Genomic DNA, 25,942 nt, shown 5'->3' with positions numbered 1-25,942 from the left:
TGTAGCTCTTCCACTAAACTCGCAACTTTAGCGCCCCGAAGTGACAAAAAGGCACTCTGTCTGATCAGCTCTAAATTAGCAGAGGGAATCAGCAGGTCCTCCTGTCCTCAGAGGACTGATGGTGATCACAGCAGCAAGCTGCAACTGGCCAAATGTCATGTTTCCTTTTGAGGGACCAGGTCTGCATGAAGGTGGGAGGGGAACCTTGGCAGGAAATTGCTATTTGTTGCGCTAATAAATACCCTCAATTAACATCTGCCACTTTTAGGATGTGACCACAGTTTACACTGACAGTGCACTTATTAATTACTGTATACTGTGTGGTGTGACATTCAAATTGTTGGATGTAAACCATAAGATAAATGTGTATTTGGCTTTGTTTTTAATCAAAGACGTGTATATAGGCTATATCTCCAATCTTCCCAAAAGGTCATTTGAGCCCTTTTCACTTCAACAATCAAAACATAACACCGCAAAATGAGCATTCATTGACTAAAAGACACATTATTGCTCGTTTAGTTAGGTTCTTAAGAATTCAACTTGTCTGCAAACACTCGTACTTGTTCTGAGACGAAGATGAGATGCGTAAAAGCCGGTAACCCTGACAATGGGTCAAAGAAATATTTTACTTGTGTGCCTACGCAGTAGAAGAAACACGCAACATGAAGTGAGCCCACCCCGCTGAGGGGCGCCTATAAAAGAGTGAGTCTCCCATTCCACGACCAACAGGAGACTCTGGGATACTTGCGCTCGGTCAGACGGTTCGCCACTCTGTGCTGAGATGAGAGGGTTTACGCTGAATAGTGTATGCCAGTGTGGCTTCTTCACTTTTCTCGTTTTCTTTTCTTTCGTGTCTTTTAACGCTGCAGTCAGCTTCGACCTGACTGAGCTGAGGAATAAAGTTGCAAAAATTAAAGTTAATCCAAGGGGAAATCTTTGGGCTACAGGTAAGAATAATCTTTTGATCCAACATCTGCATTTTGTGAACACGTCTGTCACATTTGATGGAATGCTACAGCCATACCTTTCCTATAATAAGTGCTGGTTTTCTAATGAAGCCTATCCCAATGTGTCTGCCATAATGGACGTGTTTCCCTTTGGTTTGACAGGACATTTCATGGGCAAGAAGAGTGTGATGGATGCCCCCCTGCTACCCTCAGCGGAGGGACAGGGCGGGAATGCACTGATAGCCCTGCCTGAGGAGCAGGGTGCGATCGGAGAGCTTTTCCAAGAATACCTGCGGGAGGCTCTGCAGGCGCAGTTGGACACAGAAGAGAGCCGCTCGAAAAATCAGGTGAGTTCCACGAAAGACCAAATGTTTATTTTATTATTTACTTTTACTTACACAGTAGCCAAAGTGACGGAGATGTGAATAAACTTAATGTTGTCTGCATTCTGTTTCAGGAGGAGGACTTGCTGATGAGGATTTTAGAAAGCTACATCCACAACAGAAAGTGATGGAGAGTTTGGCACGCATGAAGACGGAACTGAGCTCAGCTGGTCAAAATAAACAACTTAGACAGTGTACAGTCTCCTGCTTCTCATGATTGTAATCAAATGTCACTGCCATACTTAACCTGTAGCTCACGAGTCATTTGACTACACAGTGGGCATAAAGAGTCCTCTTATTTGTTCGATGATTATATCCCTCATGTTCTTGTCTTTGAGGTTGTTATTTTTTTATTTTTTTATTATTTTCATTATTTGCACTGTTTTGACTGCCGAATAAATTGTGAAATTGCTTACTGAGAGATCACATTTTGATTTACAGAAGTTCTGTAAGGAAGACCTGATCGTTTCATAATGGCTGCATATCTGGTTTCTTATATACTTATATACTTATTGGAAGATTCAGAAAAAATGTATTAAAAAGTCCAAAGATGGTTCTGTGAAAAGTGACAAATCATTTCATTTTATTTCACATGGCTTCTAAAGATCATAACTACATTTCTATAACAACACTTGTATATTGGATAAGCTCAATTAAACTTAGAAATTTGGTAAACCTTCTAATTTTCTCCAGTTATATTTGACCTTCACAAACTTTATTCATAGGCCCATCATTACATCCGATTGTTCAGCTTGAGTTATACTGTTTTATGCTTTTTCCAAAATAACACTTATATGAATCATAAATGTAGGCAGCTTATATAAATCACATGTTCTTTCATTGCTGAACATTTCTACATGAAATCAATATCATCTTTGCACTTCTCCTGTCCGTTTTATAAAGAGATGATCTGCTCTGTCGATCAATAGTGGACAACTGAGATATGGTCCATGCAGCTTCTTTGCCTGGGGCTGATACTTTGAAGGTAGCTGACATGCTATTTAAATAACCCACCTACATCTGAATTATGACATTTACAGGGTTAAGATGAGAGACATGAGAGTCACATCAACCAATGTAGCCTATGTGACTTAGAAAACAGAATAAGTAACATATACGATTGTCAGTTTATTAGATATACTACCATTTTATATAATTTAGTCTGAAAGTAAAGCCCTGAAGTAACTTTTGTATTCATGGCAGTTCAAATGTGTAATGTGTTTTAACTTTAAAAGATTCATGTTGATATATCTATATGGTCATTTTTGTAGGTAAAGTTTATTTTGCAGTAAATTAAATTATATGATAGGTGTTTTTAACATTTTGTTCTCGCCTATCTGTAAAAAATTCGGCAATCAGTCACAGATGTAATTTTTGGAATTAGATATATCTAACCTTACACTTTAAATTAAGCTCTTAATGTAATATACATTTAAACCACATCAAAATCGATATTGTCCAAGATTTTTAACACTAACCAAAGGCTGGGTCAAACATGAACTGTTTTTCTGTTTTTTTCTTCTTCTTCTCCATAATCACTTATTTTAACTATGATTTTTTTTGTTTTTTTTTTGGCCAAACTACACCCTTGGGATCGTGGAACATCCAGGTGTGTGACTATTGTATACAAGTAGGTTAGTAGGTTTGAAAATAGGGTATGATTTGGCCAAAAGACCCCTCAATAGCTTACAGTTGATTTAAGTCCCAAAAGAAAAGCATTCAAACTTGCCATTCAAAACTCTGATGGAGAGAGCAAGATATTTAGGAAGAAAACATTTTTTTTCTTTACATGTCTTTTTGGTCCAAAGAACAAACTGTTCACCAGTTGTTTGGGATATAATCCTGTAAAATACAAGCTGGGCTGGTACACAACACAAACACTGTGCAATGCGCTGATACATTATTGAGTCATTTCTATCCGTCTATGTGTGCCTGTGTTTCCTGTGTGTATTCTGCGTGTAGGTGAGTGTAAGTAAATAGGGAATTAATTCTCATGAATTGAATGAATTGCAGATCCAGATGTGTCCAAACATGTTGCACAGTGTAAACTGTTAACTGTTGAGGTCAGTGATGTCTCCACACAATTAGCACAAGCAGATCCAGCATGACATACGCGACTCCACTCCTCAAGGAATTCAGAGTGTCAATTGAGCATCTTCTGATCTCTGTTTACTTTGAATCTCTGTTTTTTTAAATGCTTTATACCTTTCAGTTTTGCTAGTGATCCAAGTTGATACAGAAATAAACAGCCCCATGTCTTGTAACTCCCCTAAGAACCAATGTTTGCATAAAGAGAAATTATTTATTGATGGTAAAATAATATGTTTTCCTCAAAATACATTTACTTTATACTTGTTTTTTTGCAGGGTGGGAATCCACCCAAAATATATACATTTCAATCAAATAATCCCCCAACAATTATACAGTGGTCAGACATCACAAGTGAAAAAAAACCAAAAAGGTGACACGTTTTATCAATTCACTTAATAAATTGTGAAACAATTTGGGTTTTGGTCAGAAAAAAATAATGTCTAAACTCTGCACTGTGATTAAAAATAGTTCAAATGAAAGGATCCTGGTATAACATTGACATTTGATAACAAAATTCTAGTCAGCATAAAACATATGTTTTATTTAAAACACAAAAAGGCAAAAAAAAAGCAAAATATGTCAATAGGGTACAAAAAATGCAGCTATCACAACCTTGATATCTTCTCTAAAAATAGGTTAAATAAGGCTTTAGTAGTACTAATCTGATTTTCTCATGGAGAAAAAAGTGTTTTTATTGTCATGTCATGTCGATGCTACCTGAATGCTGAAACTGTTGCGTTGTGACACGTCATTTACTATTTGTATCAACTTATTTGCAGCTCTAAAGTTTCCATGAGGGTACCTCTCTGACAGTTTGACTAATTATGTGATAGATGGGTTTAATCACATGTCATTTGAGGTCATTTTAATTTGAACAAACAAACAGAAACTGAAGGTAATCCATCTGTTAACCAAACAGTAATAAACTGTCTGGGTACGCACATTGCCTTTCTGTGGGAAATGATTTATGATAATTGAGCATTGTTGTCACTACATTGCATTGGAACATTGAGTAAATCTAGGTGAAAACAAATGTGATGTTTTTATATTACACGTAGATTAAAGTAAGAGCAGCACATTTAGACTCAACAAGGGATGTTACTTTTTAAAGTGGTACTCTTTCTATAGTAATTTACCACAGAAAAAAACCAAAACACCAGAATTAGTGTTTAGGATTCAAATTAAAATGTAAGAAGTAAGTAATGAGTTCTACTTCTGTTTTCCTGTCTTTGTCTCCCTACATTTCGGCTGGTTTCTTATCATTCTGTTTTGATAATGACTATGTATTGCCAGCAGATAACATTGATGCATAATTTAAATTTTGGATGAATGTTAGTGTCAACAGTGGTACCCTTAGCTGCTCCTGTAACATGTAAGTCCTTACTCTTGCTCAGTCTGAACACCAACAAGCTGACAAATACAAATGTAGCAACTGTTAGCTCAATAAAATAAAGGCTTTGAGGCACCAGTCCAAGTCTTTATTGACTGCCCGTAGGTACTAATTTACAATTGAGATATCAATCTTGCCCTCTTTAAAGTAAAGAAAATAGGGACATATCGTGTCTCTGTGGTGGCAGCTTTTATATTATCTGACCAGAGACTGGACATTGAATTATTTATGTGGTCGGGCTCTGAATAAAGGTCTTAATAGGCTACTTGCTGTGTTCTTATGTCTTCATATGAAGCCGCTTATGGGTGCTCTAATCTACCAACGCTACACTGCCCCCCTCTGGTCTAAACCTTTACTACACATGAACAGATGTCAGCGATGATCCTGTCTGACTCTTCATTTAATGTAGGCCTACTTTCATTGTAGTAAGTGGAGAAACAGCAAACCCTCGTTTGAGTGGTTTATAAATTATTTCAAATATTTTACCTACCTCTGAAAAAAATTAAATTAACCAGGATTACAAGTAATTTTTCAAAAAAAGTTTGGTTTTAATTTATTTATAAATAATCCCTTCTAGTCTTGATTCTTGTTTTCAATGAACTTGTTTTGTGTATATCGCTGTTGTGTGTTTACTAATATTTTTTATGTTACACAATAGGCTGTGTCTTTGCCTTCGGGCAAAGTTAAACCAAAGAAGTGGAGTTTCTCTAAATCCAGTTTATCCATCACAGGTCCTTTTTTTTTTTTTTTTTTAAATCATCCAGTAGATGGCAATCTTAAACATGTTCATAATTGGCATGTGCGGCTCTGACTAGCCTGTTAGGTGATCAAAAACACCCTTTGAGGAGACGAGTAGTCAACCAAAAGAAGAAGAAAATATAAGCACAAGCCAGGGTTAAAAAGTAAAGTGTATCTGAGTGTATCTGATAGGGTGTTTTAGCCACTTATCAGTGAAGTGTATCCCTACGAGCAGAGCTGCTTTTGTTACAGTTAGAGCTAACACTGTAACAGTAGCAACCCTGCTCATGGGATGAACTAAGATGTTAAACATTACTGTTAACATAAAGGCTTTCTTAGGCCAACTTATATTTACTATTTTAGCGTCATGTGTTATTTTCAAGTAACATCTTACATCATAGTGTATTATAGTCCCACGCACTTCATCATTATAACTGAGCTTCATTTCTAACCCTGTTCGGACTTCTTCATTTTTAGCCCTCCGAAAAGGCTTATCAGGAAGAGCACAATGTCATAACTCGAGTTTATCCTTAATTTTTTATTTTAAATTAAATGACCACAGGTCATAAACCTGAAATAAACATAACATCAAATATTATTCAAAAATATTATTCAGATAATATAATATAGAAATCAAAGAAGCCTGCAAAGACAAAAAATGTAGTAAATCTGGCTTAATCATCATATCTTTCTGAAATCTAGTGTATTTTAGGTGTTTTGTTGTGATCGAGCTGCCTTTCGCCTCTCACTCCCTTCTCCCATCCGGAGGTTTGGCGTCAGAGGCAGGAACCTATATCCCGCTATGGTGCGCACTCCGGGGGAGAAAAAAACAGAGCACACGCCGGACCAGGTGGAGGAGAAGAGACAGGCTCATTAACGTGATCAGCGCGAGCCAAAACTGTCCAAACTGTCCAAACTGTCCCAAACTTCCCCAAAGTCCACTGTGCAGGCGATATCCTCCAAACTGTCAAAAGACACCTGAAGAACAGCCGGTTTTTCCACCTACTGCAACCTACTGTGACCTACTGTAAACTGCTGCAAACTGCTGCTAACTGTTGCAAACTGCTACGAAGAGAGACTGCAAAAGAAATAAAAGCAGCTAAACGCAAAGAGTGGAGTCCTGTATGCTTCAGTTGGGGGATGTCCTATCAAGTGGGGACAATCTGCACAAAATAGACACGCACTTGACAGTGGAAACACCGCTGCTGAGGACCAAGAAGCCACAGCAGCAACTGTAAGAGACTGGACATCATATCACAACAGTCAAGATGACAGAGTCAGTGACAATGGACCAGTTAAAAGTTTCAACAGCAAAACGTTTGTTCTCCCGTCTGGCAAACAACATAACCCGGCTTCACACAGTAATGTCAGAGGATGAGCTCAAGGACAATTTCAAGAAGCTAACACTGGAAGCAACCAAAGTCATGGAAATAAATGATGATATTGGAGCACAGCAAAAGCCTGATCTAGACAAATCCGCCATTGACTGGAACCTCATCCAACAAACTTTGTGGGCCAATTACGAGGAGGAGAAGTTAGTTACAGCACTACAGAACGCAGAAACAGAAGCGGATAGAGTGTCTGCTATTGATCCAAGTGAGGATAAAGATGCGTTTGGCTTCCTGGTAGAACACCTAGGGCTCCTCGTAAGGGCTGCAAAGAAGCTATTTGTGAAATAGAAATACAACTCTTGATTAGCCACAAAGAGGGCAGACTAGCTCCTCAAAAAGTTTGCAGCGTGGGGGATCTGGTACTCTGGGATGGATCACTCGGAAGAACAGTTGCAGGGACTCATCCTGAATTATTCGAAAAAACAACTGTTTTGGCTCACATGTCCCGCACACATTTCGCTAGATCGATGAGGACTGCGGCTGTGAGGTACCAAGAATTCAAATACACTTCACCCACCATCCAGCATGTCTACACCTCAACCACCACTCGTGACTTCTTTGAATGGTGGAAGTGGGATAGCATCGGCACTGGCTGCAACCCAAAATGCGGGGGCTGCCGTTGTGGTAACTGTCAGCCGGGTGGTAAAGACATGACCTTGGGAGAAGAACGGGAGATGGAGGTAGTAAAAGGCGGATTGTCATATGCTGGTGCTGATGAACATAGTGAAAGTCCCCACTGGCATGCAAGCTATCCGTGGCTCGAAGATCCATCCACCCTTCCAAACAACAGACGAGCTGTAGAAGCAACCTTCCTCAGGACAGAGAGGCAGCTGGCCAAAGACCCCCAGTGGAGAGCGGCATACACTGCACAAGTCCACGAAATGGTAAATCGCCGTGCTGCAAAGAAACTGTCTAAAGAAACCCTTCTCAGTTGGACTGGACCTGTGTGGTATATAAGCCACTTGATCACTCCGAACCCTCATTCCATTACAACCCCAGTAAGACTCGTGTGGAACAGTAGTCAAAGGTATCAAGGCCAGAGCTTAAACAACCTCCTGCTAAAAGGTCCTGACATCCTCAACCCGATACGTTCGGAACTTGAGTTCTGCTCAAGTTCCGACAAGGTTCCTTTGCTGCCTTGGGAGATATTAGAAAAACGTATAACTCTGTCTGGCTGGAGGAATGTGAGGTCCATCTGCACAGGTTCCTGTGGCGGGATTCAGAGACTGAGGATTTGGGAAAGTTCGCGATCACCAGAGTGACCATTGGTGACAAGCCGGCTGGATGTATAGCACAGCTTGCTATGAGAGAGACGGCAAACCTCCCTCAGTTCAGCCATCTGAAGGAAGAACGGCAAGTGCTGCAGGAGCATAGCTACGTTGATGACATCCGAACATCCCACAACGACCTACAAAGGCTCCGAACTATAACCACAAACGTGGAACGGATCTTAGAAGCTGGCGGGTTTGCATTGAAGCCGTGGGTCTTTTCTGGTCAGAGCAAGAAAGACACTGAAGAGTTGTCGCAAAAGATCATTATCCTGCCAAACCAAATGAAAGATGAGGACAGCAAAGCTCTCGGACTCGGTTACAAGGTGCAGGATGACAAATTGCACGTCATGGTGAGAATCAACTTCTCAAATATAAATATATAACATGCCACCTTCTGAGACGGAGCTTCAAACTAGGTGTTGTAGTATAATCAGGAGGAGTTCATCAATGTGCACTGTGAGTTTGATTACACTACAGCATGTTATAGTAAAGTTGTTTATTTATCTAATTTTATTGATAGAAAATTACTAAAACGGCATTAAGGCACATTTCCCAAAGCCATGTGCTGTAGTTTGTACAGAATGAAGACATTTATTCATGATAGGTTTTTTTGTTACACTGCAGTTTAGAAGAGGGATGTTATTGAAAAGGATTTACATTTAAAAATCCTCAAAATTATGTAAACGTTTTATATTTCAAAACTAATCAATGCAGTATAAACAACGGGAGATCACATTTGTGTAAAATGATTTGGTGACACTACTAGTACAAAGTGTCCCAGGCGTGTGAAGGTGTGAGGAACATGATGTCCATTGTTGTGTTTGTGTAGGTCATTCCAGATGTGTTTGTTCACCACCTTATTTGCCTCTATGAAGGTTTATTTTCTGATAGGCCCACTGCCCAACAGAACTGTAGTATTGCTTAATATGTCAATTATGTAATCTGAAACTTATGTGTGAAGATTTCGATTTTTAATATTGTATCTTTTTTTTAGTGTTGCAATTTGCAGACGGTCCCTGCGCATTCGAGCCAAAGTCTGCTCCGCATAGAGGCCAATACAATTGCCCAAGCGTGGAGGTCGGCTCTTTTTGAGGAAATCGGGTTGTAGCTTGCAGTCGACCTTGCTGTGATTCTAAAGAGGTATCGGTTCTGTAAAAGCAATGTTCCGCTGGTGATTTATGGGTCCAGGAAAGCCGAATCTGTGAATATCTCTCTAACTTTACCTCAGTGTTTCGTGACCCTATCCCCAGATTTTATTTGACTCAACATGCCTAACATTTTCTGATGATGAAATTATTGTATATAGACTAAGCCTATTTATGATTTATATTTCCATACAACATGAACTGTAAAATGAAAGTAATGGAGATGGGGGATGAGACTTTTACTGGGGGGACGATATAGATCGATTTTTTTTTTAAGGGGAGCGCCGCCCCGCTCCCCCTCAACTCGACTACTGATTATTGACAGCCTGCATGTTCAAAGGTTACAGGGTTCAACATTCATCAGACTGTTTTGTTTTGAACGGTGACGTCATTGCGCACGTGACCGCTTCTTTTTTATTTGCGGTGAATTGATTGGTCAGGTCCGTCAGTGTGCACCGTGAGCCACGCAGGACCACACCGAAGCCATTTTATTATTATAACAGCAAAAGCTGCAGCTGCGTCTGTGTGTGCGTGTATATATATATATATATATATATTTAACATTTTCAGTTTCAAAGTTCACGAGACCATGGGGCAGTGTGGAATTACGTCATCCAAAACCGTCTTGGTTTTTCTCAATCTCATATTTTGGGTAAGCAAACGATTGATGTTTCAACAATGTGCAGTATCCCAGGGAGGCTAGGGATGGACAGGATTAGCAAGCTAGCTAACTGCGCCAGAGATACGCTGCAGTTCGTTGTGTCGGCGAGAGGAAAGCTGCTTTTCAGGCCCGACAGCCCTTCACAGACATAAACCATCTCTGCACACACTTATGAGTGAAACAATGATGCAGCTGCAATGTGTTGGTGTCTCCTGCAGCCTCCCACTTACTTGTATGTATGACGTTATGCAGCATCCTCCAGGTAACTTTCCTCTAGCTGCTGCTGAGGTTACCTGCAATGCTGTCTGTGTTAAAGGTAGCTGCATAAAATGAACATATGCAATAAACAGGAAAGGTATAACTAATGTTCCAATAACATGGTCTTTGAATATTAACTTTGTTTGTCCTCATTATCTGGAGTCACAAAGGTTTTTTTTTTGGAGAAGTGAACTGAATTTTATAACGGTACAGTATAAGCTCTGCATGTCTTTGTCTGAATGTACAACACACACTAAACTGCTCACCTGAGTTGTTTTACTGCATAGTACAGCTCACTGAAGAAGAAGATTAAAAACAAATATCCACATATTAAGCTGTAACGTACACATACTGTAACGTATAGAGGATATGGTGACGCTTTCGGGAAGAGATTCAAACATGCATTCATTTTTTCATTGGACAAATTGAAGTCTGAAGGACATCTCTGTTTCTCTGTTTTTCTCTGCAGGCTGCTGCTGGAATTTTATGCTACATTGGAGCCTATGTGTTCATCACATATGACGACTATGACCACTTCTTTGAAGACGTGTACACTTTGATTCCTGCGGTCATAATCATAGCTGTTGGCACTCTACTCTTTATTATCGGCTTGATTGGCTGCTGTGCAACTATACGTGAAAGCTCCTGTGGACTGGCGACTGTGAGTTTCTGGACTTTTCCTAACTAAATTGAGAGTAAACAACATAAATGCTGCATTATGCATACACTTAAGAAAGGAAGACATACACAGCATAAAGACTGAAATCGACTTATTACCAGTGAGTTCTAAACAATATGACTTTGTTGCCATTTCAGTTTGCTGCCATTCTCCTGCTGGTGTTTGCAACAGAGTGTGTTGTGGTGGTGCTGGGCTACACATACAGGGCAAAGGTAAACACTCGCACTGGATGACATGAATTCTCTTTTTCACAATGCAACAAACAAAAAAGGGTATTCCTCCTTTATTTTATTCATTTTTGGAGCAACATTGTCAGACGTCACTGAAAACTCTTGATTTGGTCATTTAAATTGTATTAAACAACATTTTGTGAATGTAGGTACTTATTTTAGGCAGAACATTGGATGGTCATAGTAGTTGGTAACAGCAGGCACTGTATTGAATCATAATGTTGATCTGCTTCTGAGAAAAGGGCTTCACTTTGGTCTAACAGTGCTGCGCTAGTGCCTACACTGTCAATTTGTTTTTTTTAAAATAATTTCATAACATGTACCTTAGCTGTAACATTTGTAAAGTGCAGTCATTGAACAGGTATGTCAACAACAGCTGTGTTTTTGTTTCAGGTGGAAGATGAGGTGAATCACTCCATCCAGAAGGTTTACAATCAATACAATGGCACCAACACTGACGCTCCCAGCCGTGCTATTGATTATGTGCAGAAGCAGGTGAGAGACAGCCTTATACGTTGGCTTAATGTTCATATTTCTTTACACTAAAGATTTTCCTTTACCTGCCTTTATTGCCCCTTTTAGCTTCACTGCTGTGGTATCCACAACTACTCTGACTGGAGGAACACACGCTGGTTTAAAGAATCCAAGAACAACAGTGTCCCAGTGAGCTGCTGCCAGCCCAACATCAGTAACTGTAGTGGCACCCTGACTCGACCAGCAGATCTCTACCAAGAGGTACACACACACACACACACACACACACACACACACAGTTTGTTATTTTATTTGATACCATTGACGGAATTAATATGAAAAGGTTTTTCTGACATTACTCGTCTTTTTCTTCATGCTTGTGAAGTTCTTTGCACATTGTTTTTTCTGCTTTAGGGCTGTGAAGCTCTTGTTGTGAAGAAGTTAAAGGAGATCATGATGTACGTCATATGGGCTGCACTGACTTTTGCATCCATACAGGTAAATAGGACAACTAGTTTCATTTAAAAAAAGGGACAGTCTCAGCTGGGAAATGGGAAATGGAGTCCATCAGTGGAAGCAACATTTTAAGCAAATCTTTAGTTTGACAATAGCATCCAAGCCACTAACTTGTAGGTGAATGGAAAGGTGATGAATAGAAATGAATTCAAATGGTCTGTTCTGCTATAGATCTCTATTACTTCCTTAATGTTATTTACATCTATTATGTCTTCTAAAGACTGACTGTGGAGTGAACATTTCGAGTGTGCAGAACAAAGTTCTAAGTTCAATGGCTGATGTTTGTTGCTGTTTTTTTTATTTTCTTGACGTTGCTTTGTTTTGCTATTTTACAAACTGCATCTTTAAGGAATATATTTTTGTCATCCAAAATCTTAGAAATAACTATAATTGTACTTGGTGTATTATAACATGCTTATAGAAGCATACAGTATTAGAAAAAATAAGCTCATCCACAGCAGGTACAGAGCCAGAGAATTTGAGGGTTTATTTAATAAAGATACAAATACACAAATAAAGATAGTGTAAAATGTAAATACACAGATTTAAAATAAGACAGGACTGAAGGAACCCCCAACACGTCATGTTTTGTTATGTTTTTATTTTATTTATTTTTTATATATTTATTTTTCTCTCGTTACTTTCCTGTTTTTTTTTTTTGTTTGTTTTTACTGTATTTCTTCAATGTATGTTCGTTTTTTATATGTTTAACAAAAATAAATGTACAAGTGTGTGAGGAAAATCAAAGCAAGTGTTGAAATTTGTAATGTAATGTAATGTAAAAAAAACTGCAATAAAGTAACAAAAACGAGATATATTACACTGACATTCGATGTCTTTGATTGAGGTATTTGTTGTTGTTTAAATAATGACTTTTCTGTCCTTCTGCAGATGCTGGGGATGCTCTGTGCCTGTGTGGTGCTGTGCAGGAGAAGTCATGACCCGGCATACGAGCTGCTGGTAACAACCAACAGCTATGCATGAAGTGCACACCGGAGCAATGAGAAAAATCCAGAGGAGAATCACCGGACATGTCCACAATAGATTTCAGCTGTAGTTCTATAAGCTCAAGCACATCTTGCACAATTCATGATAAAGTAGTGAACACTGATGACATGGTTTGAGTGGGTGGGGGCTTCAGAGGGAAAACATTTATTTATGACACGCTTTGTGAGTTACTGTTACTTTAATTGTTCTTTTTCATACAAATAATGGAATATTTATTGAAGCCAAAGCTGTAAATGGCTTATTGACACTAATAATCTTCATACTGATTTTTCCTTTTCATTGTGGCTCCATAACATTTTCTCTTCAGTGAGGATGGTGAGAAATAATAGAGAGCAAATGTGTGAAATTATGGAGGAGAGTTTTGTATGCGTTTTCTTGTGTGCTCATTTGCACTGTGAATGGAGCTCTGGGGATACTTCATGGATGTTTAACTGGAAAATTTGCGCTATAGAGAACATGAACACTTAAATTCTTAGAACCTGGGGTGATTGGACTTTGTAAAAATGGAGTAACATTTCCATAGAATGAACAGATTCAGTGTGTTTCAGAGACTTTGTGGAGCAGCTCTGCGTTTGCTCGTTGTAAGCCATGTCGGGTATAAAGAGTACTTCATTTTTACAAATATTCAGGTTGTGAATAATGTACATCCAGTTTGGTGTCTATGTTCTCCGAATAAGGCTTCAATAGTGAGGCGTTGTCAATGTATAATTTGTGAATGACCCTTTTAGTCACCAGTGTTATCAGTAGGAGTATTATCAGTGTTACATGAAGACAAGTGTTTGTAGATACAGTTACAGTCAGAGAATTCCTCCTGTTTAGTTTGTGAGTTCAACAACCTGCTTGAAAGAATCATGATCCGTTCTTTTATACATTTGATGTGAAATTGTGCACTTTTTAATATTTATTAGCTGTTTGGTTAACCCCTAGACACTTAGCTAGAGCCACAGGGGGAAAAAGTATGACACACACAACTGTGAATAGACTTGGGAAAACGCAGAAGTCAATAAACTCATACATTTGAAGTTGACTGTTTGATTGACGTTTTATTAGCATGGTTTTAATACAGTCCAGTCGCTGATGGTCTACCTGAGGTCCCAGAAAATAACTTATAGAGAGCAGAAATATTACACTACTGCACTACACATTTACACAGCCCATCATTTCAAAATAATGAACAGTCATGGGACTGGTTCATATCGTGGTAAAGCTGCTGGTCATAATGGTCAGGTTGTTCATAAGAATGTTTATATTTTTGGTTTACATATATTGTTCTGCAGTAAGAAAAAGCAACTGAATGAATACGCAGAGTAGCAGCAAATTTTTCTCCAAAACAAAAACGTGTGGAGCAGTTTATTCACTGTGCCTTGATTCCATTCGCTCTGTCAATGCAATAATTTCTGGTGGCTAAACCTTGGAAACACTGCATAGTGCTGCAGCCAACAGAGGCAGGCTCCATGGTGTTGAGAGACTTAAGTTTGGAATTCTCATTGCCAATTACATTGTAGCTTCCCATTTGAAAAGAAAATACATTTCTAGTCTAGCAATAGAAATAGCACTTTTGTTTATAAAATTATAGTTAGAAAAAAAGACTGGACTATGGCAGGGTTTAAAATTGCAGTAGATTTTATGGCTTTAGATTAAGTTATACAAAAAAAAGTGAATGTAATGTTTAGGCCAGTTCCATAGGCCTAAATGGTGTGCAAGTGCGACCGGGAGATTTAGAGACGTATTTAGTGACGTAATGACATGGCTATTTTGCGGTCCTTGCCCGTGGAAAAGCAAGCTGGTTCTTGGTTGGAAAGTTGAACCGGCTCTGCACCAGCCCATAACCAGCCCTTGGTTAACTTTAGTGGAAAAGGGCTATTTTTGAGTACTTCAGTAAAGAGTCTTGATATCTGGCAGTTTGAGACCAGTCAACATCACAATGAACCCCCAATCAAAGCAGTTTAACACCAGGCCTGTCCTTTAACTTCTGCACATGAATAATCTTTTGGTGTGGTGTCATTGGGCTTGTTTGGCTTTTGTTTAAATCAGTATGTATACATTTTGCCTAGATAATTTCCTGGCAGGAGTCCACTTAGTCCATTCCTCTCCACTGTCCACCAGCCATCTTCTCCTTGTTCCAACACTCGTACCATGTCACCTCTACTGACAGACAGCTCGTCCTCCTCCTGACCATTAAATGTAAACAAAAATGACAACTATTAGATGACAATAGACTTCATTATTTATATCACCTGTACATACTAAACGCACAGAAAACAATGAAACTTTACTAGTTGACAAACTAAGTGTCATGTCCAGTGAATTTGTGTTTTTAATAGTTATAAGAGTAAAACAAATATTCATAATAATTCATAGTGTTCACCTGGGCTGCGTATTCAAAAAGTGCAACATAGATCTTCATCAAGTCTTCATCAGCTTGCTCTGTGGCCAGTGGTGCTGCACGCTGGAGGCCTGGCAGAGGTGCATATCCATCATCGAAGACCTCCACTGAAGTCAGAGTGAAATCAAAGAGAAAATGGTATTCTTATAAAAGACAAGACATGTTTATTTTATTAAAAGTATGCCATATAAGTTATGGCCATACGACACATTTTAAAGTAAAAATGACCAAGGACAAATGATGAAAAAAATGATCTAACTATATATAATAGGCTACCTCCCTCCCTCCCTCTCTCTCTCTCTCTCTCTCTCTCTCTCTCTCTCTCTCGCTCTCTCTCTCTCTATATATACATATATATATATATATATATACACACACATAAAAATGAGTGTGACTTAATAACAGCATTAGAGCTTTGGAGCCTCAACTGAGTGTGACATCAGGAGGCCCAGTGACACTCCAGGGCAAAGTATTTAACAAATAAAAAAGGAGTCCGTTTTAATTTAATTAATTCATAATTTGACAATTAACACATAAACCAAACGTTCCATAGAGGAATAAAGGTTTAAAAACTGCCTTTTCAATTTCTATTGGAGAGCTGCTGATGAATATCATGTGCTGGATTAGTGGCGATATTATAAAATTAGTGTTAGCAATTTAATTATAGGATAGTTTTAAATGACAGTGTAATGGATCAATCATACTCTTCCTTTAAGTGGGTGGGCTTTATAATAATTTATGACCATTTCCGGGACATCGCAAACTCGCCTAAAGTTCACTAAAACGGCCAGCTGACTAGTTCCTCCGATGGAAACCGCATGAGCACCGCATGAGCACGCAAGCACCCTTCTCTGCTCCTGAGTAGCCTACGGCATACTGTAGATGCACTTGCAGGTGTGTGTCCTCGCTGTTTTCACTATTACCTTCTTCGTGAAAACTTCGAGTTCGGCTACATCTACAAATGTGTATGACTGACGGCTGCTCCAGAAACTCCAGAACAAGCGAAGCGACGTCTTTGGATGACAGATTCATCCATCTAAATCAGTCAAGGTAAAGTCCTCTGAAATTATCCAAATGCTGAATCCTCAGAGGAATGCATTGATCAAAAACATTTGTTACTTGATGTTTACTTTGCAGACTGGGCTTGCAAGGGTTACAGAGACAGACACTTAAGAATTTGACTAGCTGGTGAATAATGGTGCTGCAGAAACTAATGGTATGAGAAAAATAATGGGTTTTTGAACATTATAAAGCATGAAAACAATTAATAGTGGACACTCAAAATAAAGGTATAAACCTGAAAATTAACTAAATATGGGAACTTTGAAACGAATACTGCTCATGTTCTAAAGATTGATTAACATGCAGTGTTGCATAGGGCATCAGATGATGGTGCAGATCATGGTACACTTAATCTGGCTCCCTGATCTTAGTCCACCTCATCTAAGTCTTCATCCATGCTTTCACTCTCTGGGTCATTGTCTTTCTTTGGAACCTCATCTTGTGACAGTCTAATCAAATGCTCCCTGAGGCAGAATGCCTGAATACAAGAGCAGAACCTGTGTGAGATGCAACAACTTAAAAAGGTTCCTCTGCATCTCCAAAAGCCCAGGGTGCTTCCTGAAAAGCCATCTTCACTCAAATGGTTAATGAAAAAAATCACATTAGGAGTGGCCAATAAGTGTACAAGTGCAAACAAAAGTATGACAAATTAAACTTCAGTTTATTTGTTGAGGTATTGTCTGTCTTTAAACAAATTGAGTTTATATATATATATATATATATATATATATATATATATATATATATATATATATATATTTGTATTTCTTGTCTTTTAGCTGCCCTAACACTTATTTTATGTGAAAAAAAAGATCCACATCAAAAAAAAAATTTCCTGGGTCCTCTGGAGGTTATAGCAGATGTTAAAGTTGGGAAGTGTTGTAACAGCTAACAAATGCCCATTTGTTTACTTTTTAAGGGCAAAAAACTCTTCAGATATATTTCATGAAAAACTATACAAAGAGGCGATTGGGACTCGTCTTCCACATCTGCCTGTATGACGACTTCAAATAATGAGCAAATTTTACAGTCACCCTTAACACCGTTTATGCAGTGATCTTATTACCCAGCCACTATAGGCTACAGCTTTGTAATTCTGCATTGGTCTTTAAAAAAAAAAAAAAAACACCTTAACATACATTTGATAAAAGGCTGCTGCGCCAATCGAATAATATTATTTATTAAAAATATTGTTCTTTGGCACTAAATTGTTTGTCGTGACGGGTTCCCATGCCAGGAGTCTCTGTGACTTTCTCACCTGTGCTTCGGGGCTGTTATGAGGTTTCGTGTGGTCCAATAGTGCACAATCAACTTGTGTGATGATGGCTGATTTTTCTTGTTGTTGTTGTAACTCCCTCTCTGCTGTTTTCTTGTTTAATTTTGATGCCATGGGTGGTCTACACATTGTCAAACGGAACTTTTGCAGCACAATGGGGGAGGGATCAATAAATTGGGCTGATAGTTTCTTTTCCTACGAGCGGTGGTGATAATTATAGCCAGCTACTGGTCATGACATGGTGTTTGTGTGAGGTAAATGAGGCTAACCCATGAGCTGTGAAAGGGTTCAAATAAGAGCATGCAGTACTTACCTTCATCAATAGATGTCACTGTTGATGTTGAATTTTGCAGACTGTTGACACTGATAGTCCCAGAACTTGCCAGCAGGACTTCTGAGGCCCTGATTGATCCAGGTCAAGAAAGATATAAGGATACGCACGGTGGCTTCTAGAAGTGCTCCGATTATCAGAGTTATGATCGTACATAATGTGGTCCTTTTTAAACATTTTGAAAGTGATTTGTGGTATTGATGAAAAATAAACCAGACAGGAGGGGACTATTAAAGTTGGGCAGGAATAATGCTGTCCCCTTCTGATTAATTTCAAAGTGTTTTGCTTCAGACCTCATCATGTCGTCTCTTTCTTCAAAATGAGATTGGCCATTGCTGTCCTTCGATAAGTCTCTCTGGTAGTAGTTCTCAAACACTATGGGCTCTTTGAGAAGAAAAGGGAAGTTAGTGCAAGTTCTCGCTGCCTGTATGATGTATATAGAAAGTTAAAGGTAACAAGTTTAATGTACTTATATATATTCCAAATGCCAGGCCCACCATCCTTGCTCACCTGGAGGCCTGGTCCCTGTGCTCTTCATCCCTATGAAACAATTGTTGTCTGTTGTGATGTCGCACTGTTCTAGCATCTTCCTCACTTCCTCGTGAAACTAAATTGAACAGAAAAATATTTATTTAAAATCGGCAAGATACAGTGAAGTTATTTATGCACAAAAAACCACAAAAAAAATCTTTCCAAAATCTTTTCTCTTCCCATTTTAATAAAGTATCCACAACAAATCCAGAGCCCTGCTAGCATAGACGCTATCTACACAGGCATGTGTTTGATATGATGATGACATAGCATAACATGCTATTTGTCATTGTGAGCATGCACATTGTGAAATGAACTGTATGTTAATGTTAATCAGGTGGAATATATCCTCAATGATGAGTGAGCTGTGTTGTCAGTAGTGTGTAGAAGGAGCACAAAGATGACCTAGCAGCTGTGGTTGGACGAGGTGGGGTTTCACTCTGTGAGGTTTCCATGGTAACTAAGGCCGACTGACCGAAGTGTTGGGTAGTTTTATTGTAAACCAACCACATTGCAGTTATTAGCAATGAATTGTTTGTCAAATTACAATGAAGCCCAAGATGCAGCATGACTTAAAACCTAAAACCTCAGCAGATACACTGGATTTACTCACCTCGTCGTCTTTGACACACTGCATGGAGAACTGATTGCAGTGGTCCCAGAGGGAATACCTGAGCATGCTGATGCGATCTCCCTCAAGTTGCTGGAACACCTGACAAACACATGACAAACACTATGGGTTCACATTTCTAAGCTCTTGGAGTAACTGATTATCAGAAGGAGCTCTATTATTTGCACTTATTGTTTCTCCCTCACTGTACACTTTTTATGCTGCATTAGCTATATTTATACTCTACTTCGACAGGTGTCACACTTTGCAAATACAGAGGGTAGTGTTTCTGTGGTTAGGTTGATGTGAGAGACTGTATTTGGGCAGGAAGGCAAAAAAAAAAAAGAATACACACTCGTACCTCACAAGTGCTTTTGTGCGTTTCCTCCCAGTCATGGCGAATGCTTTCAAGCTGCACAATATTTTTAGAGTAGAGCTTCTCTGTAAAAGATTACAGAGTGATGTTAGACGATGACGGTTCCACTTTTTTTAGTTCTCTCAAAATTCAAATAAAAATAAATCATTAAGAATCATGCAGCAAAAATAATAAAAAGTTTGCAGTTTAAAAATAGAAGTTCTAGAGAGGAAATGTGTTTTCACTTCATACAGTACCTGCTTCATTCGCTGTCTGTCTGTACTGCTTTGCTCTGTGACGTACCTTTGTGTTATAAATCGAACACAGGAAGTGACATGCATGACGAGAATGAAAAGCTGTGTTAACAAACATGTATCTGCAGAACACTTGATTATAAAAAGTGCATCCAAAGGCTGAACTATGTTACAAGGGACATTTTCATTTAGTTTTGCACATAAGTTGAATTTACAAAACTGAAACAATCTAATCAACTAATCATTGATTGAATTGTAACTGGCTGATCCACTTAAAAAGACATCACAGCAACATTGGACATACATGGACACACTTAGTTCCATGTATGTCTTTAGTTCCTCCTGAATCAATGCTTTATCATTCTCACTCCTTACATGATGTTTTCCTGTTCACAGCATGAACCAAATTAATTAATGAATAAAACATGCATGGTGTGATGCAAAGAGTCATCAATTCAAGGTGTGTCTTAAAGGGATACTTCACCCGTCGAAACATGAATCTGTATTGACATTGGGCCCTGTATGTTGTAGAAATCTGAAATTAATTTTGAAGTTAGTGACTGAGAAAAGGCAAAAAGTGTCTTTTTGGCTCATGTGGATGAAAGACAACAAATCCCAGAGCTCTCAGCACCGCAGGCCACTCCCGCTGAAGTAGAACATTTACGGTGCATTTACATGTATGTGGTTTTAGAAAAATTAGACTCTGAGTTCTAAAATGCACATGACCTACCTGCTCAGTTTTGTTAATGTTTACTGACTTTATTTACTTTTTATTCATGCACGTATTGCACATCCACTTTTCGCTGAAATATAACTTTTAAGCAGCATTATTTAATGCAACACATATGGACGTTTCCTCAACTGATACGGAGATTTCGTCCAGAGGGAATTGGCATCTTGAAAATTCCTGGCAGAAAATGGACTCTTATCTGTGTCCATAGGCAAACAGTGACAGCACTGACACCACCTATGTGACTCAGCTCGAATCGGCCCTGGGTCCTTGCCCTTAAAGGCAGCAGCCAGCTCGCCGCTATATTGCGGCTCGTAAGTTTTGATTCTTGCAGTAAGGTCCCACCCACTGATCTGTAGGTCTGTAGCTGGGTTGTTGACAAAAAAAATATTTGCACACAAGCATAAATATGAGTACACAATGCTGAAAGCCTTTATGATGAAGAAATGCAGAGTTTTATGGCTCTATCTGACTAAACATGACTCAAAATAAGTCATGTTTTCCGTGTTGTTCTCCGATGTGCAGAAACGGCTTCGACTTCGCATTCATTTTTCTCAGCCTTTTTGTGAACGTAGCACGCTTCATAATAATGTTAAATTATATTGCGATTAATATTGTTATAATTTTATCACCCAGACCTTCATTTAACATTTACATTTAACATCACACCAAGGGGTACTCCGACCTTTAATGTCAGTCTGTGAGCGTATTGTTCTTAGCTAACCTGTCAAATTCAGTAAGCAAGACATGCTCTGTAATTCTTCATGATTTTGTAGTTTCTAAACTTTTTTTTTTTACTTTAAATGTTGATTTCGAACTGTAACGCCAAAGGACAGAAAAACCCTTTTTGTAGGGGTAAGGAAAGGAGTTAAATATTTCAATGATTTGTAGATAGATCGAAACAATGAGCACATCATGAGCTCTACAGAGAACTTCAGATACATGCTTTTGAATTGGGTCCTTTAAATAAATGAAGTTGTTTATAAAATTGCCTGATTTAAAAACAGGAAGTGGTGTCACACCAGTGGACATGGTTTTTGGTGACAAAATGTACAAAGTTCTGACAGTTGCAAAACTATATAGAAAAAAAATACTTAATCAAATTCCTAAAATAGACTTATGCCAAGGTACATAGTAGTACGACCATATTATTTAAATAGAGGCTCCTTTTCAGAAAAGAATTAAAGGTAGGGTAGGTAAGTCCCTCCAGATACACTTTATTAAGTTTTTGGTTGAGATCGTCTTCATGTCTTTGACAAAGAAAATAAGTCCTCTGTAGCAGCAAAGTCTGTAAATACTTCGACCAATGTCGGATGACAATCAGTTTTTTATAAACCAATCATGCCTCTAGGAACCCACACTCAAAGCATGAGCTGCTTCTGGACCAATGGCGCTAGTGCATGTAAGTGAGGTGTGTGGCTTTTAAGGGAGCACAGAGGGGAGAGGGTGAGTGAATACGGAGAACGGAGAGGATGCTACTTTCAAAATCATGCTAGTTTTACAAAATTACCAACCCTGCCTTTCAGGAACTTTCCCATCTCAGGGGAAAATGAAGGCAGGATGCACAACCATTCAAAAATACTGCCAGGTTTTTAAGGATACAAAGCTCAATGTAAATGGGTGAAGTATCCCTTTAAGTTCACTCTGTAAACTCTGACTTCACTTCTATAGAATCATTTAAATATTGCACCTTGTCTGTGTGTTTGGAGGTGACCGTTGTCTTCTCAGCAACCTGCTCAGCATCGCCCGCCTCCCTGCATCTCAGCTCATAGTTTTTCTTAGACTGTTAAAACAACAGAGATAGAAACCATGGGCTGCAGAGCTCCACCACAGACAGGAAGGGCTATGTTTGCCTTTCAATTCTAGTGATAGCCACACATCATCGTATGCTATCAGGCAAGTTTCTCCGCAAGGAAAAAATCGTTCATGTTGGATTTTTATGCAACAATGACTTGAATGATATCAGCTGTGTGCGTTCTCCTACCTCCATCGTCTTCTTGTACGATATCATCTTTTTCTTCTGAACCTTTTCCATAATGCTTTGGAACTTTAGGGGATTACAAAAAGGTCAGCACGTTTTTATTAAACTGTATTCAAGCTACAGTTAACTGTCAAACCTCACATCAACTTCATCTCATTATGTACAATCTATGAAGCGATGCCCTGTGTACCTTCTTCCTCTGCTCTTTCTGCCGTTCTCTGAATGTCTCAATCTTTTTCACCTCCTCTTTCAATATATCAGACAAGTGGATGTGAAAGTTCCCAATGTTCTCAATTTCTGAAGACAGAAATACAAAAATGAGTCATTCTAACACTTAAGACGTTTAAGAAAAGTTGTTGCAGCAATGTTTAGTGCTTTGGTTGACTTTGTCTGGGATGCAAGTGAGTGCATGAACTTACGTGTTTTTAATTGTTCAAAGGAGGCTCTCAAGGTGCTGAAAAAAACCCCAAGATGTATAAAGGCATTTTAACCAATGTTTGTTCTTTTGTTTCCGAGAATACAAAGTCACAAAAAGAGAAGTTCAAGATATCTGCCCCCCCCCCCACACACACACACCACACACACACACTCACAAGTTCCACATACACTTACACCTACATACACTTTTTTGAATGTTGAATGTGCTAAACCTATCGCCAAAAAGAAAGAAAGACTCAAAGGTGCTAGACTGATGCTTAGAATTTTGTCTTGCAGGTCACTTTGAACCATGCAGCATTACATCTTATTTGAAACTCCTCTCAGCTTTGACCAAGTATGTCCAGTATGTTGACCTCAGTCATGGCTGATTTACCTGATCTCTGCATGTCCCCCAGCTTTACGAGCAATAGTCACCAGTTCTTTCCCATACTTCTCTTCTGCCAGAGCCCTGTGCAGCATGAAAACAAAGGGATTCGATGTTCAGTGCTAAAAGTGATGCATGCATTGTTGTTTCTTGTCTTGCGTTGCAAAAATAGGATTTCCACTTTCTTTTAGTTAGCACATTTATGCCTGGAGATAAAGCGCAGCGCCTAGTGTCTTTTCTTCTGAGCGCTCTGCCTTTTTTGTACGGCCACTCTGAGTGCTCAAGTTGAAAGTCTTTTGACTTTTCAGGAAGGTGCTGCTGACATCGCTGGCGCTCTTTTCCCAATGTACGATATTCTTAGTATTTTTGCTGCCTACAGATCGTGTCTTGTACACAGCATCTGAAAGGATCTTAAATCATCAGTCTATAAAACATGCAGTAAAGAGTCAAGGAGCAGTGTCTGTCATACAGCGGCCATTGTCAACATTGTCAACATGTCATAGAGACAGAATGGACAGAGCGTTTATCTTCTCAGCAAACAAACGCTTAATGCAAACACTCCTGAGTGTACTGCTCGGAAAAAAACTCTAGGTGGACGCAGGGTCTTACGGTGTGATCTAAACTCGTTTTCTTCTCAAATCTCCCCCATTTAACAAACCCATATTTACTTTACTCATTTCAATGTGTAATATTGAAATAGGAATTTGTGTTTATAAGAACATCCTAATTTCTAAATGTAAGGGCGGCTGCTACCTCATCCTTAGAAGCTCCTCCACATCTTTGCACATTTGTCTTCCATCTCGTAACCTTTGGATCAGAGTTTCATAACCGATGTGGCAGGTGAAGTCCGAGCCCTGCAAGACATGGAAAGCATTAGAAAATAGCAATTGCTCAATAGATATTGCAACATGACCTTGAGTCAATCATGGACACACTGTGTGGTAAAAATGCAGAACTAGCACAGAGTTTAAAAAAAAAAAAAAAATAGTTGTATATTACAGGGCAACATACTCAGTGCTTCGTCAAAATGCCCCTTCTGAGTAACGCAGATGGAAGGCCAAATAAGGCAACAAGTAGCAGTGTGTCAAATGTTTAGCTGAGACATCCAGAATAGAGCAGAAACAGTTTGTCATATTTATGAATAGTAACTCACCACACACCCTGGCTAACTGAAAAACCCAACAAAGATATTTTTTTTCATCATAAGGCAAGTTTTTATTTCTGCAATGTTCAATTATTTGCTTTCATGCTGCTGCTTTGTCGTTCCTGCTTATGATCATATCCTTAAAAACAGCATACAAGTGAAAATAAATGTAACTGCAACTGCAGGAATTCAGATGAATAGTATACGTTAGCATATAATAAACCAACTGTATACTGGCATTCCTCAAAAAACAAGAATATCTATGGTTGGTCAGTGTTAAAACACCTAAGACAAATAATACTGTGCATGTAAGGGTAATTAGTCGTCTTTCAGTTTCAAGGACAGTATCTGCAAAGCTTCAGAGTTAAAAATAAACACACTTACCCAGAAGGCATCTTTAAACAGAAGTTGTGCCATCCCAGCTGTGACTTCCTTGGGCTGAACAAAGTTACTTCACTCAGGATGAACTTATCTTTTTAACGATTATAACCAAGTCCGAGAAGGTCATGGGGACACTTGCAGTCAAATAAACGGTGTGTAAAACCCTGAGTGGCCCAAACGTCAGTGAGTCATTTTGAATGAGGAAGAGCTTGTGTCCCATGATGTCACTGACCACAGAAAGCTCAGCCCCTGTGTGAAACATGCAGCTCTTTCGCTATCACTTGGAGGACAAAATAAATCTTTGTTTGAGGTTTTCTCCAGCTAATTGGAAAATAACTAAGACAGTAGTTGCAATAGTGTATTCTGTGCCTCCTCATTATGTTTTCTGCAGGTCTGTGGTTTTACTGAGACTGCTGGCTCAACATTTAGCTTAGTTTACAAGTATATTTGTAGGCCAACCCGGCAGTTAGCGTCGCCGTGGGGTCTCTCGCCTATGGGATTTTTGATATTGGATCATTGCAGAAAATAAGCTCTCATGTTGATTACATGTTTGTGTTTGGTTCTGAAAGATAATCATAAACCAAGTTTATGTTTGAAGCGGTAATGTTATCCCCAGAAGTAATAAGCTAACGTTATGCTTGATGCAAACTCCACCATGGTCGCATGGCTTCAATATCACCACCACTATGCCTAAGGATGTCTCCGACTGGCTAACCATCAGTTTTGACTGGCTAGCGAAACCATAGCCCAATAAATGAATATTTATTGATAAATCTGAAAGAATAAGAGCACGGGAAAACACGACTCGAGGCTGTAAGTGTGGCTTGGTGATGTTTAAGCTCCCCGACAATTGCACTGTAGCTTCATTGTTAGTAAAAGCCTTTTTGTATGAATTTGTAAAATTCCTTTACTTTAGA

At 38.9% G+C, this 25,942-nt stretch overlaps 3 protein-coding genes across 3 annotated transcripts; 2 read left to right on the top strand and 1 right to left on the bottom strand.

Moving 5' to 3' along the window:
- The first annotated feature begins 780 nt into the window (after positions 1 to 780).
- Positions 781 to 1,678, top strand: nmbb (neuromedin Bb). The gene is made up of 3 exons (XM_079338692.1): positions 781 to 947; positions 1,110 to 1,294; positions 1,405 to 1,678. Exons 1-3 carry the CDS (start codon positions 782 to 784, stop codon positions 1,456 to 1,458), a joined length of 405 nt encoding a protein of 134 aa, XP_079194818.1. The 5' UTR covers position 781; the 3' UTR covers positions 1,459 to 1,678.
- Positions 1,679 to 9,789: 8,111 nt separating this feature from the next.
- LOC306820901 (tetraspanin-3-like) lies at positions 9,790 to 14,204 on the top strand. The gene is made up of 7 exons (XM_079338967.1): positions 9,790 to 10,008; positions 10,745 to 10,936; positions 11,092 to 11,166; positions 11,578 to 11,679; positions 11,767 to 11,919; positions 12,073 to 12,156; positions 13,066 to 14,204. Exons 1-7 carry the CDS (start codon positions 9,946 to 9,948, stop codon positions 13,156 to 13,158), a joined length of 762 nt encoding a protein of 253 aa, XP_079195093.1. The 5' UTR covers positions 9,790 to 9,945; the 3' UTR covers positions 13,159 to 14,204.
- LOC306820898 (proline-serine-threonine phosphatase-interacting protein 1-like) lies at positions 14,054 to 25,175 on the bottom strand. The gene is made up of 15 exons (XM_079338964.1): positions 25,029 to 25,175; positions 24,254 to 24,354; positions 23,510 to 23,584; positions 23,118 to 23,152; positions 22,889 to 22,995; positions 22,702 to 22,764; positions 22,408 to 22,500; positions 19,991 to 20,036; positions 19,740 to 19,819; positions 19,382 to 19,480; positions 18,748 to 18,844; positions 18,531 to 18,621; positions 18,220 to 18,308; positions 15,551 to 15,675; positions 14,054 to 15,353 (listed from the first exon to the last, which is right to left on the bottom strand). Exons 1-15 carry the CDS (start codon positions 25,059 to 25,061, stop codon positions 15,213 to 15,215), a joined length of 1,275 nt encoding a protein of 424 aa, XP_079195090.1. The 5' UTR covers positions 25,062 to 25,175; the 3' UTR covers positions 14,054 to 15,212.
- Between the last annotated feature and the right edge of the window lie 767 nt (positions 25,176 to 25,942).

This window comes from Symphodus melops, assembly GCF_947650265.1.
Source record: "Symphodus melops genome assembly, chromosome: 3".
Lineage (NCBI taxonomy): Eukaryota > Metazoa > Chordata > Actinopteri > Labriformes > Labridae > Symphodus > Symphodus melops.
This window is presented reverse-complemented; position numbering and strand designations above follow the sequence as displayed.

Excerpts from the sequence above, each read along its gene's own strand:
- nmbb (XM_079338692.1), top strand. The coding sequence starts at position 782 with ATGAGAGGGTTTACGCTGAATAGTGTATGCCAGTGTGGCTTCTTCACT. Across the intron at positions 948-1,109 it reads GGGAAATCTTTGGGCTACAG|GACATTTCATGGGCAAGAAG; the intron begins GTAAGAATAATC and ends TTGGTTTGACAG. Across the intron at positions 1,295-1,404 it reads AGAGCCGCTCGAAAAATCAG|GAGGAGGACTTGCTGATGAG; the intron begins GTGAGTTCCACG and ends ATTCTGTTTCAG.
- LOC306820901 (XM_079338967.1), top strand. The coding sequence starts at position 9,946 with ATGGGGCAGTGTGGAATTACGTCATCCAAAACCGTCTTGGTTTTTCTC. Across the intron at positions 10,009-10,744 it reads TTCTCAATCTCATATTTTGG|GCTGCTGCTGGAATTTTATG; the intron begins GTAAGCAAACGA and ends TTTTCTCTGCAG. Across the intron at positions 11,167-11,577 it reads GCTACACATACAGGGCAAAG|GTGGAAGATGAGGTGAATCA; the intron begins GTAAACACTCGC and ends TTTTTGTTTCAG.
- LOC306820898 (XM_079338964.1), bottom strand. The coding sequence starts at position 25,061 with ATGGCACAACTTCTGTTTAAAGATGCCTTCTGG. Across the intron at positions 24,355-25,028 it reads TGTTTAAAGATGCCTTCTGG|GGCTCGGACTTCACCTGCCA; the intron begins GTAAGTGTGTTT and ends CATGTCTTGCAG. Across the intron at positions 20,037-22,407 it reads CCTCCAAACACACAGACAAG|GTACGTCACAGAGCAAAGCA; the intron begins GTGCAATATTTA and ends TATAACACAAAG.